A 20,718-nucleotide genomic window follows, 5' to 3' on the forward strand; every position below is an offset into this window, starting at 1 on the left:
AATGCTACTCATTTGGATAGTATGGTCACCTCTCAGGAGATCTGGGCTGCTCTTTCTTCCATTGATAGGAAGAAGAGCCCAGGTGTCGATGGTTACTCTTCAGGATTCTTCAAAGATACTTGGCAGACCATTGGCCCTGACTTTACTGCTGCAGTGATGGAATTCTTTCATACTGGGAGGATGCCAAGAGATACAAACTCCACTCTTATTGCTCTTATTCCCAAAAATGAGGCCCCTCAATCTGTTACTGAATTTCGGCCCATCTCTTGCTCGTGACGTTTTTTATAAAACCGTGAGTAAGATCTTAGCTAATAGAATGAAGACTGTTTTGGGTAGCATAGTTGGCTTGGAACAAGCTGCCTTCATCCAGGGTAGGGATCTGTTTGATAATTCCATGCTCGCTCATGAGCTGGCCTTTAAATATAATAGAAGCCTTCTTACTCTTAGATGTATCCTCAAGGTAGATATCCAGAAAGCCTTTGATTCTGTTAATTGGAGTTTTCTGACCAGCTGCTTACATGGGTTTGGTTTTCCCCCAAAGTTCATTAGCTGGGTGATAGCTTGTGTCACTTCTTTTCACTTCTCCCTCTTTGTGAATGATACTACTGAAGGCTTTTTTCCTGGGAAAAGAAGTCTTCGACAAGGAGATCCTTTGTCGCCATACTTATTCACTTTATGTATGGAAGTGCTTTCTAGGCTTCTTAGGCAGCTTCCTTCTTACCCTGGTTTTTCTTATCACCCTAAATGTGTTAAGGTTAACTTAACGCATTTAATCTTTGCTGACGACCTCTTGGTTTTTACCAGAGGGGATCTTCCCTCTATTCAAGCTGTGGATGCTTGCTTGAATATGTTTGCTGGTTATTCAGGTCTTCGGGTGAACCCTATGAAATCTAACTTATATTTTAGTGGAGTTAGCCCTCAGCTGAAGCAGCTTATTCTCACTACCACTGGATATGTTGAGGGAGATTTGCCAGTGAGATATCTTGGAATTCCCCTGTTTGGAGCTAGATTGACATAGAAATTGTTTGTCCCTCTACTGGACAAGGTTAGGAGCAAGATTACTCACTGGGCTAATAAATGCTTAAGCTATGCTGGTAAGATCGCTCTTATAAATTCTGTGGGGGGCTAGCATTTTGTTGCCTAAGGGAGTTGCTAAAAAAATTCACAAGATGTGCAAAGACTTCCTCTGGGGTATTGCTGAAGGACAACGGAGAATGGTCTTTAAGAGCTGGGGTAGTTTGTGTAAGCCTAGAAAGGAAGGTGGAGTGGATATTAAGGAGATTTTAAGCTGGAACAAAGCCCAGATGATGAATTGGTTGTACAAACTTGAGACTAATACTCCTAATGTTTGGGTTCAGTCGGTTAATGCCTACATTTTGAAAGGCGTTAGCTTTTGGGACTTCCAAGTCACTGCAGCCCACTCATGGCTCTGGGGTAATATCATCACTTGCAGGGATAGTCTTATTGATCTTACTGGAGGAGTTTCTCAGGCTAAGGAATTGTTAAGCTTGTCTGATTATAAACTGCAGGTTTATGAAGGCTTACGGGAAAAAGGGCCTACTCTGTCTGTGTATAAGACTCTGAGTGACACCTTTAACTACCCTAAGCATGTTATAATTGGATTACTTGCGATTCAGAATAAGTTACCCACGGTGGACAATGTGTTTAGGAGAGGGATGATGCTTGTTAATCGTTGTGTGTTGTGTGAGAACCACTCTGAAACTGCCTCTCATCTCTTTTTTGACTGTGCTTACTCTGCAACTGTCTGGCAAACAGTTTCTCAATGGTTGCAGATTCCTCCCAAGACTCAATTGCCGCAGGTTCTGCACTGGTTCAAGGGGCATAATAGGGGCAAAAGCTGGCTCAAAAGGCAGCGTCGTTGTCTTCTGTTATGCACCCTCTACTTGCTTTGGAATGAACGGAACAAAAGAATTTTCAAAGACCTTGCTGCTCCTCCTAGTGTCCTTATTAGGAAGGTGCAGTATTTGGTTTTAACCCGTCTACAAGCTCTAGCTTCTGATGACTCTCTCTATTGATTTCTTTTAGCTTCTTTGTTTGTCTTTATTTAGGTAACCTAACTGGTTCCCTTGTAGTTGGTTTGGATCTGTACTTTTGATTTTACCATTATTAATGAGAAATGATCCTACGCTTTCTGCAAAAAAAAAAATAGTAATAGTAATAATAACAATAGCAATAATAATAATAGTAATAGTAATAGTAATAGTAATAGTAATAGTAATAGTAATAGTAATAGTAATAGTAATAGTAATAATAATAATAATAATAATAATAATAATAATAATAATAATAATAATAATAATAATAATAATAATAATAATAATAATAATAATAATAATAATAATAATAATAATAATAATATCATGATGATGATGATGATGATGATGATGATGATAACAATGATAATAATGATAATAATGATAATAACAATAATAATAACAATAACAATAACAATAACAATAACAACAACAACAACAACAACAACAACAACAACAACAACAACAACAATAATAATAATAATAATAATAATAATAATAATAATAATAATAATAATAATAATAATAATAATAACAATAACAATAACAATAACAATAACAATAAAAATAACAATAATAATAATAATAATAAGGGAAATTGATTATAACTCCCTTATATAATCCACTTTTTAAAACTTACTCCCTTGTATAATTTTTTTTGAAACTTACCCCCACCACATATAACTTTTATGAAATATTACTCCCACCACATGTAACTTTGAAATCTATAATCCACTTTTTGAAACTTACTCCCCTGTATAATAATAATAATAATAATAATAATAATAATAATAATAATAATAATAATAATAATAATAATAATAATAATAATAATAATAATAATAATATTATTATTATTGTGCCTGGCCGGGTTGTTGCTGATGCTGCTCAGCGTAAGTGTGCTAAGTATGGGGATTTGTGCGCGACAGCGGGTTATGATTTCCTTCCATTCTCTATCTCATCACTTGGGGAGTTGGGTTCGAATGCTGTTGCCTTACTCAAACGGATCCAGAAATTCTCGGTATCTCAGGATGCGGGGGCTCGGGTGGCCGCTTACATTTTTACGAGACTTAGCTTTGCTGTTGCTAAGGGTGTGGGAGCCCAGCTTGTTTCTCGGCTCCCCACCAATTTCATGTAAACTTTTGTTTTTCATTTAATGAAAGTTGCGCGCATCATTCTATAAAAAAATAATAATAATAACGATAATAATAATAATAATAATAATAATAATAATAATAATAATAATAATAATAATAATAATAATAATAATAATAATAATAATAATAATAGTAATAGTAATAGTAATAGTAATAGTAATAGTAATAATAGTAATAGTAATAATAACAATAGCAATAATAAAAATAAAAATAATAGTAATAGTAATAGTAATAGTAATAGTAATAGTAATAGTAATAGTAATAATAATAATAATAATAATAATAATAATAATAATACTAATAATACTACTTCTACTACTACTACTACTGATGATGATGATGATGATGATGATGATGATGATGATGATGATGATGATGATGATGATGATGATGATGACGACGACGATAATAACAATGATAATAATAATAATAATAATAATAATAATAATAGTAGTAGTAATAATAATAATAGTAGTAATAGTAATAATAATATTAATAATAATAGTAATAGTAATAATAATACTAATTGTGGACAAGGCCCTCGGGAACTGCGTCCGCGGGATCCACACCAGGCATAATCGACTCGAGGTTCTTTCGAATCGAATTAAGACAAATTAGACTCGCCACCAAGTTTTTTGGGAACTTGGAACCGTTCAAGTCAACTTTACACCTTTCATCGAAAAGCATAAAGCCAATCGACTACGAGTGATTAAAGATAAAGACTTGTACCCTATATCACTCTATTTGAATGACTCTCGTAATCCAATGGTATTTAGACGGATCCACAAACTATAGATCTTGAGTAAGGGGTGAGGGTACGTGTTGGGAAGCCCATAAGGACACCCAACCCCGCCCGTCGATAACGGCCTCTACTAAGTCAAGTGTCGGATTTCAAACAAGGTCATAGCTACTACGATATATGAAATGCAAACATCGTTTTAACCCTAACATGTGAAGTTTCTATGTCGATTTAGATGCAACTAAACTAACTTTGTCAAAGTTGTAATTTAGCATGTGGGTTGATTGATCTAAGCAACATATAAACGAAAGCAAACAAGGCTTAGGGGGAATGGGGGAGCCGTTGGGATCTACCTATTACAAACCAGGCATTTCATGCCGACACAACAATAAATTAAAGATACAACTCGATCTAAATACAATTGCTACATACAACACTATACACGACAACACACACGGCCAATCGGCCTAGAAAAGCATGCACAAGAGGGGTGGCCCACGGCTTACATGACTCACGGCCTTGGATCACTCCTCGTGATGTGTGCTTTCGCTCAATCTCATCGAATTAGACATAGGGCCGCACACCAAAGCATGCATTAGCATAAATCGGGCCATGTTGCTTTAAACAACATGCGATTTACTACGCTCTTACAAGCATTGGGGCACAACCATCTAACCAAACAAGACTAAGGTTTTTTGAAAGAGGTTTTGACTCGATAAAAGAAAACTAACTTGAAAATTACAACCAAACTAACAAACACGACTCGATAAACAAAGTAATTACAAGATACGAAATAACGAGATAAAGATGAGAAAAAAAAAACGAGAAAAGAGACTACAAGGACACGGCCAAACACGGCCCACACGATCTAGCATACCCTAATTCTTAGGTTAGATTCATTAGGTTAGATCGATGATTGCGAAACGGGTTAGGAACGAATTAGAAAACAAGTTAGAAACGACGTTGATCGATTGAAAAGAGGTCTTGCAATTGCGTATTCTACACGGCTCAAAAGGGGTCAAATTAGGTCAAGTTCGCTAATTAATTTAACTCATCGAGTGTTAATAAGAAGGTGCTAATCACGCACTCTTATACTAGCGAGAAATTAGGTGAAAGAGAGAGATGCGTTCATTAAGTTACATAATTGTTAGTTGATTTTTAAAGCTATGTCGATGTACCCTAATGTGTCTAATTAGGTTATTAAATTAATTTAATGTCATCTAAATACGTCATAGGTTAACAATCAGAGGTTAAACTAACATACAACGGGTCCTAGGGTATGTCGAATTGGCCGAGATAACAAAGGGGTCAAAAGCGAAGAGCGAAGTTAGAAACTCGTTTTATTTATGCCCTACCTTGAACACGAGGATATGTAAATGAGACGGGGGTGTAAGACCGACTGAAGTAGCGGTTTATTTTCCCATCTCAAGTCAACGCGGGTGTTCATGGTGGTACTTTAACTCATACTCGGACTAAACTAGTTTCATAGTTAATTAAACGATAAACAAAACGATAAACAAAACGATAAACGAAATAAAACGAGACAATAAAAAACAAACATAAAACAAACGAAATAAAAGGGAAAAGAGGAGGATTTGATGCACCCTCAACCTACATGTATCGTTGACACCGTCTTGGGTCGTAATCGATGGTAGATTTTATCTCGAGAGGCCGTCGTCGACGAAGAAATAAAGCAACACGCGTTATTTGACAAATCTGGACAGCAACTTTCAAACGATGATATCTCCCTCGTTTCACGACGAAAATTCGATTTAAAAGATGTTTTGAAAACTAGAAAGAGAGGAGAACAGGGATCTTAAAGCAACCCCTGCTCGTTTTGGGTTATTGGGCACGAAAAACGAGCACAAACAGAACTGGACAGACAAGAATAAATCACAAAACAGAGTGTATAACACTGTTTTTCGAGGATTTCGTGTACTCTCAAGGGCAATTTGGCTCGTAAATCTTTGTCTAATGTGTAGATGGATGTTATGTGGTTAATTAGGAACAAGAAAATCGAGTTTTGATGGAGGTTTGATGGAGGAACGAGTTGCTTTTCGAGGAGGACACACAAACAGTTCAGTTTGTGTGTCGGTTTTGTTTAGGGTTTTTGGAGGATGTTTAGGGTTTGTTTCTGAGGTTTAAAGCTTGTGGGTGATGGTTGGATGTATGGAGAACTTAGAGGAGTGAATGTATGGTGAAGGGGTGGTATTTATAAGGAGTTAAAGTAGGTTAAAAGAGAGGGAGAGGCAATCGGGCTTCATCCCGTATGGCTGCTGTCCAGCAGCTTTTGTGAGGGTTTGAAGGGGGTTTTCTTGGTGATTAAGCTAGGATAATATGGGTAGGATACTAGGGTATGGGTTAGGGTTAATGGGTACGGGTCTTGGTAGTGTTTGGAGCGGGTTTTGGGCTCGGGATTGAGCTGCCAAAACAGGGGGCTGCTCGGTTTAGTGCGGGCTGTTTGGGGCCTGTTTTGGACGAGAATTTGGGCCGTGGTTAGGGGGTTCGAACAAGGGTGGATGGGTATAAGCTTGGGTTGGTTAATGTACTCGAGATTCGTGCCAATTCTTAAAGGAAACGGGCTCAAAAACCGAGCTAAAAACGAGCTCAAAAACATGCTTAAAAACGAGTTTTCTTCGCTTTTAAAATCGATTTTTCAAATCAATTAACAAATTAAAATAAATGACTTTTCAAATCAAATATACTCATAAAATGATTTTTCAAATCAAATATTTATTTTATTTTCAATAAAATAAACTTGGGAAAATAAATTCAAAATAAAATAAAATAAATTGAATTTACCTTAAAAAGCTTTAATTTAAATATCATTTAAATTAACAAAATGAACTCACTTAAAAAAACATTAATTTACAAAAATCATTTAAATTAATAAAATGAACTCACTAAAAAAACATTAATTTAAATATCATTTATATTAATAAAATACTTCATCGACGACGCCCATTCTACATCGTAAAACGAACCAAAATAAATGACAGTGACAACTAAAGAATACATGTGTCCTATCATCATCGGGTGTTTGTCAGGTTCTCTATAAATTCCAATATCGACGGATACGGGTATCTACAGAGCCCCCACTTTGACTGAGGCTTGGACAAGGCGAAAGTCAGTATACCCCAGTCCCTTTCGACCGAGGATTCTTCGGGTCGTTTATAGTCCATTAGACTTGCGTACGTAAGCTCGCCAGCCATAAGAAGAGATCATACCTGAAACTTCGTTGGGGATTGATTCTTGCTTCTGTTGCGTCGAAATATCATCGTCATTGGTCGTCGACCCATAAAATTGCATATATGGTGAGTTGAGCCTTATCCTTAGGCGCCTACGTATCCGTTTCTGACGGAATCAAACCCGCGTCGTAGTTCTAAGCAATCGCCGACACATGCCCAAAGTTTATCATCTGTTGGCGTATGTCCAAAACTCATCATCTCGCCGACATTTGCCCAAAAATTTATCATCTCACTGGCACTTGTCCGAATGGGACGGGACTTTCCAAGGAGGTTGCCGCCGCTTTCATCATTTGCTTTTAGCTACGGAACTCTTCCATTTCATACTCTTGTATTGAATTGAATTCTTGGTGGATGTCATCCTCTACATCTTGATAATGGTCTCTGAAGCTAACGGCTTCAGAGCCTCCAGTTTGTGATGGCTCTAAAGTCGAAGACTTTAGAGCCCCCAGTTGAAGCATATCCTGCTATATTTGAAACATGGAAAATTTACCAGCAATAATCATCACTTAAGCACATTTGGATCATCGATCTTGAAATTGGATCATTTGAAAGATTGGGTCATCGACCCGAAAATTGAATTTGAAAATTTTGAATAATTGGGCCATCAACCCGAAGTTTGAATTTGACATCACTTGGAATGTTGGGCCATCGGCCCTTCAAAAATTGAATTTTGAATTTTGAATTTCGAAAGATTGGGGTCATCGACCCGAAAAGATTCCACTACTTGGATCATCTATCCATAATTCGCAAAAAGTTTTTTGAATTTTGAAATTTTGAAATTTTTTGAAATCGAACCTTGATGGGTGAGCATGAAATATGACACAGACACTCCGTATGACCCGTAAACAACGTGGGCGTAGCCCGCTACCGTAAAACAAAAAAAGAAAATAAAACCGTAAGTGTGCACGAGTTTAAATTCAATTATTGACTTGTTGGGGGTAGAAATGTAAATTGGCCATTCCGGCGCCAAAAGATGGCAAATGGGAATCACAAGGTCGTCGAACTTGGGATGGAGATATCGTATGGCATGGGCGTGCTCCCGAGGGCACACGGGAATCAAGATCACTTGGCATTGACAAGGTGGATTAAAATCACAGAGCAACAACGTTGGCTTCGCCCGACACTAAACACAGACTGATCTTATGAAAGCACTTAGACATCACACATCACTCTTGTTTGGGAACATTCTGTCACTCTTCTCCTCGCCTCCTTTCTTTTCAGCGAGTATTCATCATTTCTTGCCACCGCCTTCTTTCTTTTCAGCGGGCTTTTACTATTTTTCTTCCACGCCTTCTTTCTTTTCAGCGGGTTTTTCATATTTTTCTTCCACGCCTTCTTTCTTTTCAGCGGGTTTTTCATATTTTATGTTCCCAACACAAACCTACATCTATATGACTCGGCATCTTTGCCTAAACCGTTAGATAAAGCTCATTCCGAGACTTGACACTACTCATCTGAACCTATATCCTCATCCTAGCCTACGTCGAGTGCTAAGACTGAGAAGACTCCTAAGACTGACTCACAGTGTGTGGTGCGTGGAAACGGTTGGGTTCAAAGGCACACTCGGGCTCAGCCTTAGAAGGGAGGCTTGGTCCTTGCTTGAGTGTAAAAGATAGGCTGGGCCCTCGGGAGGAAATGACGATTCCTCCTAAGAAGCGCGCTAGACAGAACACAACTACCCCTCCCCCACCGGAGCCTCGGTCACGTGACCCAAAAGGCAAAGGGAAAAAGAAGATGTAGGAGCCTTTGACTCCAAATATATTATTTAATACTACTACTTATTATCTGTTGCTAGTTGTTTTCTTCTTTTTTTTTTTGAAGGATGTAATGGGCATCGCCCGACCTTTAATAAGACTTACTATCTATTAACATTCCCAGTTTCTGCATAAAATTTCATTTTATTCAAAGAAGGGTCGGTTGTACTCTTTTAAAGAGCGCCTACGTATCGTTATCAACGAGAATCAAACCGAGCTCGTAGTTCCACAAAACAAATGCGCTATAATCATCGATTTATAACGCACAAAAAAGATGAAGCAAAAGTGCCGCGGCCTAGACTCGCTCACGAGCACCGCAATTCAAAATTTTATTTTACGACATTGAGAATGAGTTCTACGGATAGTATTTCTTGATTGATCCAAATTCGTCGGATTCGCAAAGTCATTTCCATCTAGATCTGTCACCGATGCGCCTCCCGATAATATTTTCTTTACTGGTAGGGACCGCCCAATTCGGCTTGAATTTTCCCCTCGGGTCAATTGGTAGTAAAGCGCGCACAGACTTTAGGACCAAATCCCCATCTTTTATTCCTCGAGGTTTCACCTTTTTGTTAAATGCCCTTTGTATCCTTTTCTGATAGAGTTGAACATGGTGTAACGCATTTAACCGTCGCTCGTCGAGCATGACCAAGGAATCATACGGCTTGCGACGGTCGGCTTGAGGACCCGACTTTCTAACAGGATCCTTAAAGAGGGTACCTCTAATTCGATAGGCTGAATCGCTTCCATCCCATATGTTAAATAGAACGGAGTTGCTCCGTGGTCATTTGTGCGAATAGACGTTCGTATCCCCACAAAGTGCGAACGGTATCTTTTCCGGCCATTCGCGATAATTGTCGGTCATCTTTCTGAGAATCACAGTGATTGTCTTGTTAGCGGCTTTCTTTCGCCCCATTTGTTTGAGGTCGATAAGGTGACGACTTGTGGTGTTTGATTTTATACTTTTCAAGTATTACTAGCGTTTCAGCACGGAAGTGAGTGCCATGGTCGCTAATGAGCTCATGTGGCACCCCATATCTGCAAATGATTTCATTCTGAATGAACTTTGCTACCTGTTTTGCTTGTAGAACCTTGTACGACTTCACTTCTACCCACTTCGTGAAGTAATCGATGGCGACCAGCATGAAACAATGCCCACTTGTTCCAGATGGGTTGACCTTTCCGATAATGTCGATTCCCCATGTTGAGAAAGGCCATGGTGATGTCAAAGTATATAATGATGATGGTGGCACATGTCGTATGTTTGCGAAGATTTGGCAATTATGGCAATGTTTGACATATTGGCGACAATCTATCTCCATCGTTGTCCAATAATACCCTAGTCTCATGATTTTACGAACCAAAGATATGGGCATTCATGTGTGGGCCACACTCTCCGTCATGGACTTCTTCCATGACTCTTTTCGCAGTTGGTGAGTCTATGCATCGCAGGAGGATATTTTGCGCGGTCTTTTTGTACAATTGTCCGTCATTGGTTCTAACGAACTGAGCGGCTAGCATTCGAATAGCGCGCTTTCCGCGGTTATCCATGTCGGGTGGATACTCTCCTGATTCTTTAAATTTCAGAATAGCATGATACCAAGGTTCGGCCTCGGTTTCTTCGGTGTCTCCGATTACATTAACATAAGCAGGTGACGATCTTCGTTCGACACATATCGGCATAGTATCCATATGATCAGGTATGTTGATCGGAGCAAACTAGCTTTGACAAAGTGCATCAAAGAACCGGTTTTCGTCTCTGGGGAGGTGCACGTACTTGACCTCGGCGAACAACTTTTCTAGTTCTTCGATTTTTGCTTGGTACGGAGCCAAACTATCACTTCGGGTTTTCCACGTCCCGGCCACTTGATTGATCACTAGTGACGAGTCCCCATGTACTACAAGCTTTTTGATGCCTAACTCGAGAGCACTGTGCAAACCGAGTAGGCATGCTTCATATTCAGCCGCGTTATTAGTGACGTTAAAGTCCAACTTGATCGAAATGGGAACGTGTTCACCTTCTGGTGAAATGAGCATAACTCCTATCCCGTATCCCCTATAGTTCGATGCTCCATCGAAATAGAGGTCCCACGTATCATTGTCTAAGTGAACGATATCTTCGTCGGGAAACGACCACGTATCCAAAACCTCAGTTTCTTCTATTGGGTTATCCGCCAGGAAGTCTGCAACCGCCCTTCCCTTTATCACTTTTAGCGGTACATATTTCAGGTCAAACTCGGAAAGCATTAAAGTCCATCTTGACACCCTGCCGTTCAGAACTGGTTTTTCAAACAAGTATTTGATTGGGTCCATCTTCGAGTGGATGCAAACACTATGACTGAGCATGTAGTGCCGTAACTTCTTTGTTGCCCATACTAAAGCCAAACATGTCTTTTCGAGCTGAGTATACTTGATTTCATACTCCAAGAACTTTTTACTAATGTAGTAAATTGCTCTTTCCTCTTTATCGACTATCTGCGCCAAAGATTGCCCCCATTGCAAAGATCCGAATCGTAAGATACAACAAAAGTGGTAACCCGGCCGTTGGTGGGCTAAGCACGGGAGGGGAAGATAGTATTTCTTTGATCTTATCGAACGCAGCTTGACAGTGATCATCCCATACGACGTGTTCCCCGACCTTCAATTTCTTGAAAATTGGCTCGCATATCATAGTTAGCCTTGCCACGAATCGACTTATATATTGGATTCTTCCAAGGAAACCTCGAATTTCCATCTCGGTTTTCGGGTGAGGCATTTCCATTATGGCCTTTATTTTTGATGGGTCCACCTCGATGCCACGGTGGCTAACGATGTGACCCAACAGCTTGCCGGATGTGACTCCGAATGCGCATTTTTGTGGATTCAACCTCATGTTATACTTGCGCAATCGTTCGAAGAATTTGCGTAGTGTAACAAGGTGGCCATCACGCTCCTTTGACTTGACAATCATGTCGTCGACATAAACCTCGACCTCCTTGTGCATCAAATCATGTAACAATGTTGTCGCAGTCTCCTGGTATGTAGCCCCGCGTTTATCAACCCAAAAGGCATTCTTGTGTAGCAATAGGTTCCCATTGCGTTCGAACGCAGATCTTATGCATATCTTCTTTTGCCATCTTGATCTGATTATAACCGGCGTATCCATCCATAAAGGATAGTAACGCGTGTTTTGCCGTGTTGTCAACCAGGATTTCGATGTGAGGTAATGGGAAATCGTCCTTTGGACTTGCCTTGTTTAAATCTCGGAAGTCGACACAAACCCGAACTTTGCCATCTTTCTTTGGCACTGGTACGACGTTAGCCACCCAGTCGAGTATTCGACACCTTGATAAACCCGACTTTGAGTTGCTTGTCGATTTCTTCTTTAACTTTCAGAGACCAATCTGTATGCATTTGCGTAGTTTCGCTTGATCGCTTATACCCCGGCTTGATTGGGATCCTGTGCTCCGCAATTTCCCTATCAATGCCTGGCATGTCTTTGTAAGACCATGCGAAAACATCTTTGAACTCATGCAACAAATCAATGAACCTCTGTCTTTCGGTGGGACTTAAAGTAGTTCCTATTTTAAGCTCCTGTGGCTCTAAAGTTGTACCTACATTGATGGTTTCGGTATCTTCGATGATCGAAGTTTTCTGCTCGTACTCTTCCAACCCTTTTATCAACTGTAGAGGTGGTTCCATTTCTTCTTCTTCTTCTTCTTCGACCAACTGTTCATCCTCGACCTCAGTCTCAATGTCATTATTAAAACAATCATTTTCAAAATTTGAATTGCAATGTAAGTAAGACAAGTCGTAAGCAAACTGGTTCATATTATTATTGATTTGAAATTGCGCGAAATGCGCTAACATTTGAGCCAACTGATCAGAGCTCAGTGGCGAGATAGGGGTATTCGGGACAGGCCCCGGAATACCACCATTAGGAAAAGGTGCATAGGAAGGGAAAGCTAGGGGAGGGGTATTTTCAACACCTGACTCCTTAGACTCAATCTTAGGACCTAACTCAGACTCAGACTCAGACTCCGACTCAGACTCAGAATCGGTAACATCATCCGGCTTGAACATCTCTCCTTCTCCCATTGTCAACTTGAAAAGAAGTCCTTTGTTGTCAGTCCACTTGATTGTTTTCCGCCATCCCGTGTTGGTCCTAAGAGGATCCACATCGGTGATGAGGGTAGATGGGTCGAACCGCTCGCTTCTCAGGATCATGCTTACCAAATCTTCGTTTGGTACTGGTGACTTTTTCTCTTCACCGAAAAGGAGACCCATGGCTTTCTCGTCATCCATTGGATCCGGTTTGGTTTCTGTTGGCATCACGGTCAGAATGTCTTCAGGGATGTAGTAGCAGTCTTGGAATACTTCGATTCTTGGGACCATAAGGTTCTTCTTTGGGTCAAAGATAGGTTCGGGGAAGTCCATGCAAGGGAGTTCTTCCCCAGCTTTCACGAAGTGACCATTGAGAGTTAGGTGATACGGTCCCATTTTAATATCTCGATCTTCGATCGTTCTTCCCCTCTTTTCCCGTAGATCTTTCTCAGTGGGCTCATATCCAAGCCCGAAGGTTACTCCTTTGGCTACGGGTGGTTTCAACTCGAAAGCCTCCTCCTTTCTAGGATATAATGAGAAACCGAAGTATTTCCCAGTTTTGAGAATCACCTCGCAGACATGACTTCCCGTATATAGATCCATATTTTCGGAGTTCAGCTCGATCATGTTGACAATCTCGAAACCACATGCGTCATTGGTAGCTTCGACCCTTACTTCGGAAGTAATGTCTCCTCCCGCTACAAGATTGGCGTGGCGTCAATGGTGACGGTTTTGCCATTGAGTGGGACCTTGATTTTTCGATGCAGCGTTGATGTTACGGCCCTTGTAGCGTGGATCCAAGGTCTCCCCAACAATAAGTTGAAGGATGAGCAAATGTCAATCACTTGGCAACTCACTTTCTTTTCCACTTGCCCAGTCTGTACTACTAGGTCGACAAGTCCACTCACTCGACGCACAGTGCCATCGAATGCCCGGACTGTCTGTGTAGTGGGGATGAAGTCATTCTTCTCCAAGCCCAGAATGTGCGCCGTTTTCAGAGGGAGTACGTTGACGGCCGATCCGTCGTCAACCAAGGTCATGGGGATATGCTTGTTGAGACACACGGTAGCAATATAGAGGGCCAGGTTATGTCGAGGCCCGAACGGTGGCAGATCTTCGTCGGAGAATGTCACAAAGATTGGTAACCGAGGCCGATTCTGGGCGATGTGAGTGACCATGTCCGCAGGAGTAGTATTTGACGACACGGTCATGTTCCTCAAAACCTGTAACAAAGCTTGACGATGTTCGAAAGAGCTCAGGATAAGTTGCCAGATAGATACGTCGGCCTTAGTCTTTTGGAGTTGCTTGATGAGGGAAGCCTCGGAGGTCGACCCTTCACCAAGAACTTCGACCACTGCCGGCTCCTTTTGAGGTGCCTTACTCGGGATATCCTTAGCTTTCTCCACACGATATGGGCGCCCAGATCTAGTCAAATGGTTTGACTTTAGGGCGTCTTGCCTCACCTTTAAGATTTCTTCTTGGGTGTGAGGAATTGTCGCACCTTTGACGAGGTAAACATCATCCTCGTCATCAGCCCAAACGCCATTGATTTCATTGCCGCTTCGGAGTATGTAGGGAGTACAATCGACAACAAAATCCCCGAATGTGATCTCGTTTCTCGAGTTTGGTAGGAATTCGGAGCAATCTACGAATATTCTTCCGACGAAAACCCCTTTTAGGCGACATGGTCGAATCAAGTGAGAGTAATCGACACTATCTTCGGTAGAGACAAAGTTAGTGTGGTCGCCAAATGGATTGGTGACGTTGTTGGGCTTTATGGCCGGGATTGGGAGCGTCCCGTTCTCAATCATATCTTGAATTTCGTGCTTTAGTCTAAAGCACCTTTCGAAGATCGTGTCCCTTCCCTTGATGAAAGGCACATTAGGCATTTGGTTTATACCATTTGCCTTGTTGATCAGCAGGAGGGTCCGGAGTTGGACCAATGGGCTTCAACTTTCCTTGGGCCATGAGCCTTTGGAGAGCATAGGCGTAAGTGCACCCGATATCGGTGAATACCCTCGGAGCTTGGCGCGGAGGCCTTTTTGACTGTCCATCTAAGAGATTGACAGTTTCAACAAAGTGAGCGCTGCATGGGCGCTTTTGCTTTAGATGACGAAGCCCCTTGGTATCCCTTTGGCTTTGGCTTTTCAAAGCAATTCGGACATCGTCCTCTACCTTTATCCCGATCCTTATCAATTCTTTGAAAGAACCAAAATTTTGGTATTTTAGAGCATTACGGTAAAATGTGTCGTAAATTCTTCACGAACTTATCTACCATTTCAACTTCATCAGGCTTCTTAGCCAACTTCACGCTTTCAGCGCGCCATCTTGCGAGGAACTCAGTAAAGCCCTCTTTCTCCTTTTGTGTCATAACCTCCAAAGTTCTTATGTTGGTTTGAATCTCAACATTGTCAAGATAGTGCTTACGTAACTCCACCGTAATAACTTCGAAAGTGGGGAAGTTCTTAAGGTCAAGATTGTAGAACCACGCCTTCGGGTGTTCTCCCAGAGATTGGGCAAAAATTTCAGAGAGCATATCAGCAGGTACTCCCTTCAGTGCTAAGTACCCTTTATAGGCCTTAACATGGTGGACCGGATCTTCAGTGCCCTTGAACTTTGGGATGTCAGTGAGTACCATGTTCGTGGGCAACTTGTCCTGAACTGGGGCATAGGCCCTAGCATTCTCATAGTGAATGTTCTTCCCTTGGGAGAGCTTCAAACGGTCCTCGATGAACTTGAACCGTTTCTCCAAATCGTCGAGGTGGGGTAGATGAAGAGGAATCTTCAACCAGCTTAGACTCGATCACATCCATTCGGGTCATCATGAGGTTCACGGCCTCCGTGAGCTTGTTGATAGCATCTTCCATTGCTTGACGTCGGGTTTTGGGCGGCCTTTCTACAAGAAAACCCCGTACTGAGTCAATATTTAAAGTAAGAGCCCCTGCACACTTAAGGACACGACCCCAACTTGACTCAAACAAAGACTCGACTTGAGATCGATTAAACAAGGGTTCGACTCACGGTTTGAATTAGACCTTGGTTCATTTTAGACTCGACAAAACGACATGACTCAAACTGTCATAACTCGATTCTAAACTGGACTTGGTGTGACTAAACCCGTGATTGGACCAACATAGCCCATGGGTTCGAGCAAAACGTCCATAAGGGCCTAGCTTGGACGTTTTTTGTGGACTATCCTAGACCAAAGAGTCGACCAACATGACTCAAAGCCCAAGAGGTGAGCTTGGGTGACCCAACAAGGTCGTGTTCTAGACTCTTGGAATGAAAAAAAACGTCTAGCCTAACACGGCCAGGACCCGGACACGACTCTACGCATTTCATGCTTGGTTGAGGTTCGAGAAGCATTTTGGATCGGATTTGGAAAAAACGAAGGATTGATTTGAAAATGAGATTTGAAATGGGCAGCAAGATGCCGCTATAAAAGCTCATTTTTGGGCCGAAATTTCTAGTCCTATTTGGGCAGCATTCCGCGTTTTTAAAACCATGCTATTTTGAAAGTAAGTTGTTCAAAAGTTCGGTTTTGAAAAGGACATGGGAATTTTCGAAAAACAACTCGGGAAAACACATTGCACATTGTCATTCTCATGTTATAAGGATGTATGCTCCTAGACATCTCTAAGTCTCGGCAAGTCTTCTACTAGAAGGTCTATGCCCTCCATCCTTTTGCGGTCTTATACAGCAAGGTGTCTTAAGGTAAAGTACCTAGAAGATCGTCCCCACCATCAAGAACCACGCGAGGCGAAGTGGAAGCGAGCAATGTGCAGCTTCCTGGCATAGTGGGACGTCGCCCCCCACGCATCACGAAGAAACGCTGGGACGGCCCGGGGAAGTCCTTAAGGGTTTATGCATGAATCGTAGCACTATGAGTAATGTTTTACTTTCCAACACTTTCTTTTCAAGTTTCACCTCGGAGGAAAAGACCCTAGAAACACAGTGTAACTAGTCCTCTTTTCCCCAGCGGAGTCGCCAAACTGTGGACAAGGCCCTCGGGAACTGCGTCCGCGGGATCCACACCAGGCGTAATCGACTCGAGGTTCTTTCGAATCGAATTAAGACAAATTACAGTCGCCACCAAGTTTTTTGGGAACTTGGAACCGTTCAAGTCAACTTTACACCTTTCATCGAAAAGCATAAAGCCAATCGACTACGAGTGATTAAAGATAAAGACTTGTACCCTATATCACTCTATTTGAATGACTCTCGTAATCCAATGGTATTTAGACGGATCCACAAACCATAGATCTTGAGTAAGGGGTGAGGGTACGTGTTGGGAAGCCCATAAGGACACCCAACCCCGCCCGTCGATAACGGCCTCTACTAAGTCAAATGTCGGATTTCGAACAAGGTCATAGCTACTACGATATATGAAATGCAAACATCGTTTTAACCCTAACATGTGAAGTTTCTATGTCGATTTAGATGCAACTAAACTAACTTTGTCAAAGTTGTAATTTAGCATGTGGGTTGATTGATCTAAGCAACATATAAACGAAAGCAAACAAGGCTTAGGGGAATGGGGAGCCGTTGGGATCTACCTATTACAAACCAGGCATTTCATGCCGACACAACAATAAATTAAAGATACAACTCGATCTAAATACAATTGCTACATACAACACTATACACGACAACACACACGGCCAATCGGCCTAGAAAAGCGTGCACAAGAGGGGTGGCCCACGGCTTACATGACTCACGGCCTTGGATCACTCCTCGTGATGTGTGCTTTCGCTCAATCTCATCGAATTAGACATAGGGCCGCACACCAAAGCATGCATTAGCATAAATCGGGCCATGTTGCTTTAAACAACATGCGATTTACTACGCTCTTACAAGCATTGGGGCACAACCATCTAACCAAACAAGACTAAGGTTTTTTGAAAGAGGTTTTGACTCGATAAAAGAAAACTAACTTGAAAATTACAACCAAACTAACAAACACGACTCGATAAACAAAGTAATTACAAGATACGAAATAACGAGATAAAGATGAGAAAAAAACGAGAAAAGGGACTACAAGGACACGGCCAAACACGGCCCACACGATCTAGCATACCCTAATTCTTAGGTTAGATTCATTAGGTTAGATCGATGATTGAGAAACGGGTTAGGAACGAATTAGAAAACAAGTTAGAAACGACGTTGATCGATTGAAAAGAGGTCTTGCAATTGCGTATTCTACACGGCTCAAAAGGGGTCAAATTAGGTCAAGTTCGCTAATTAATTTAACTCATCGAGTGTTAATAAGAAGGTGCTAATCACGCACTCTTATACTAGCGAGAAATTAGGTGAAAGAGAGAGATGCGTTCATTAAGTTACATAATTGTTAGTTGATTTTTAAAGCTATGTCGATGTACCCTAATGTGTCTAATTAGGTTATTAAATTAATTTAATGTCATCTAAATACGTCATAGGTTAACAATCAGAGGTTAAACTAACATACAACGGGTCCTAGGGTATGTCGAATTGGCCGAGATAACAAAGGGGTCAAAAGCGAAGAGCGAAGTTAGAAACTCGTTTTATTTATGCCCTACCTTGAACACGAGGATATGTAAATGAGACGGGGGTGTACGACCGACTGAAGTAGCGGTTTATTTTCCCATCTCAAGTCAACGCGGGTGTTCATGGTGGTACTTTAACTCATACTCGGACTAAACTAGTTTCATAGTTAATTAAACGATAAACAAAACGATAAACGAAATAAAACGAGACAATAAAAAACAAACATAAAACAAACGAAATAAAAGGGAAAAGAGGAGGATTTGATGCACCCTCAACCTACATGTATCGTTGACACCGTCTTGGGTCGTAATCGATGGTAGATTTTATCTCGAGAGGCCGTCGTCGACGAAGAAATAAAGCAACACGCGTTTTTTGACAAATCTGGACAGCAACTTTCAAACGATGATATCTCCCTCGTTTCACGACGAAAATTCGATTTAAAAGATGTTTTGAAAACTAGAAAGAGAGGAGAACAGGGATCTTAAAGCAACCCCTGCTCGTTTTGGGTTATTGGGCACGAAAAAACGAGCACAAACAGAACTGGACAGACAAGAATAAATCATGTAAAACAGAGTGTATAACACTGTTTTTCGAGGGATTTCGTGTACTCTCAAGGGCAATTTGGCTCGTAAATCTTTGTCTAATGTGTAGATGGATGTTATGTGGTTAATTAGGAACAAGAAAATCGAGTTTTGATGGAGGTTTGATGGAGGAACGAGTTGCTTTTCGAGGAGGACACACAAACAGTTCAGTTTGTGTGTCGGTTTTGTTTAGGGTTTTTGGAGGATGTTTAGGGTTTGTTTCTGAGGTTTAAAGCTTGTGGGTGATGGTTGGATGTATGGAGAACTTAGAGGAGTGAATGTATGGTGAAGGGGTGGTATTTATAAGGAGTTAAAGTAGGTTAAAAGAGAGGGAGAGGCAATCGGGCTTCATCCCGTATGGCTGCTGTCCAGCAGCTTTTGTGAGGGTTTGAGGGGGGTTTTCTTGGTGATTAAGCTAGGATAATATGGGTAGGATACTAGGGTATGGGTTAGGGTTAATGGGTACGGGTCTTGGTAGTGTTTGGAGCGGGTTTTGGGCTCGGGATTGAGCTGCCAAAACAGGGGGCTGCTCGGTTTAGTGCGGGCTGTTTGGGGCCTGTTTTGGACGAGAATTTGGGCCGTGGTTAGGGGGTTCGAACAAGGGTGGATGGGTATAAGCTTGGGTTGGTTAATGTACTCGAGATTCGTGCCAATTCGTAAAGGAAACGAGCTCAAAAACCGAGCTAAAAACGAGCTCAAAAACATGCTTAAAAACGAGTTTTCTTCGCTTTTAAAATCGATTTTTCAAATCAATTAACAAATTAAAATAAATGACTTTTCAAATCAAATATACTCATAAAATGATTTTTCAAATCAAATATTTATTTTATTTTCAATAAAATAAACTTGGGAAAATAAATTCAAAATAAAATAAAATAAATTGAATTTACCTTAAAAAGCTTTAATTTAAATATCATTTAAATTAACAAAATGAACTCACTTAAAAAAACATTAATTTAAAAAAATCATTTAAATTAATAAAATGAACTCACTAAAAAAACATTAATTTAAATATCATTTAAATTAATAAAATACTTCATCGACGACGCCCATTCTACATCGTAAAACGAACCCAAATAAATGACAGTGACAACTAAAGAATACATGTGTCCTATCATCATCGGGTGTTTGTCAGGTTCTCTATAAATTCCAATATCGACGGATACGGGTATCTACACTAATAATAATAATAATAATAATAGTAATAATAATAATAATATGAATAATATGAATAATAATAATACTACTACTACTTTTTTTTGGTAGAATGTGAAAAATCTCATTAAGCTCATCAAATCAAGTACATGGTTACAATCATAGTAGGACCAAATAACTTAAGGCCCTAATACAAACTCTACTAGCTCAGTACAAGTCTAACATTAGGAAGCAAGCAATCCTCTATCACTTAACCAATCGCGGTTTCTCATAGTAGCCTGAGTCTCCAAAGCATGCACTCTGAATTTAATCATACTCTGAAGTTGCAGGAGAATCCTTGCAGGGCGTGGGATCATACTGTCATGTTTAGCAGTGTTCCTGCTCATCCAAATTAGGTACACCAAGCATGCAAAACTGGCCATTA

The 20,718-nt window shown here is 40.7% G+C and overlaps 1 protein-coding gene across 1 annotated transcript; it reads left to right on the plus strand.

Moving 5' to 3' along the window:
• The first annotated feature begins 1,169 nt into the window (after window positions 1-1,169).
• On the plus strand, window positions 1,170-2,036 carry LOC141629132 (uncharacterized). The gene has a single exon (XM_074442183.1). The coding sequence runs from the start codon at window positions 1,170-1,172 to the stop codon at window positions 2,034-2,036; it is 867 nt and encodes a 288-aa protein (XP_074298284.1).
• Window positions 2,037-20,718: the final 18,682 nt, after the last annotated feature.

Source organism: Silene latifolia, chromosome Y (genome assembly GCF_048544455.1).
Source record: "Silene latifolia isolate original U9 population chromosome Y, ASM4854445v1, whole genome shotgun sequence".
Lineage (NCBI taxonomy): Eukaryota > Viridiplantae > Streptophyta > Magnoliopsida > Caryophyllales > Caryophyllaceae > Silene > Silene latifolia.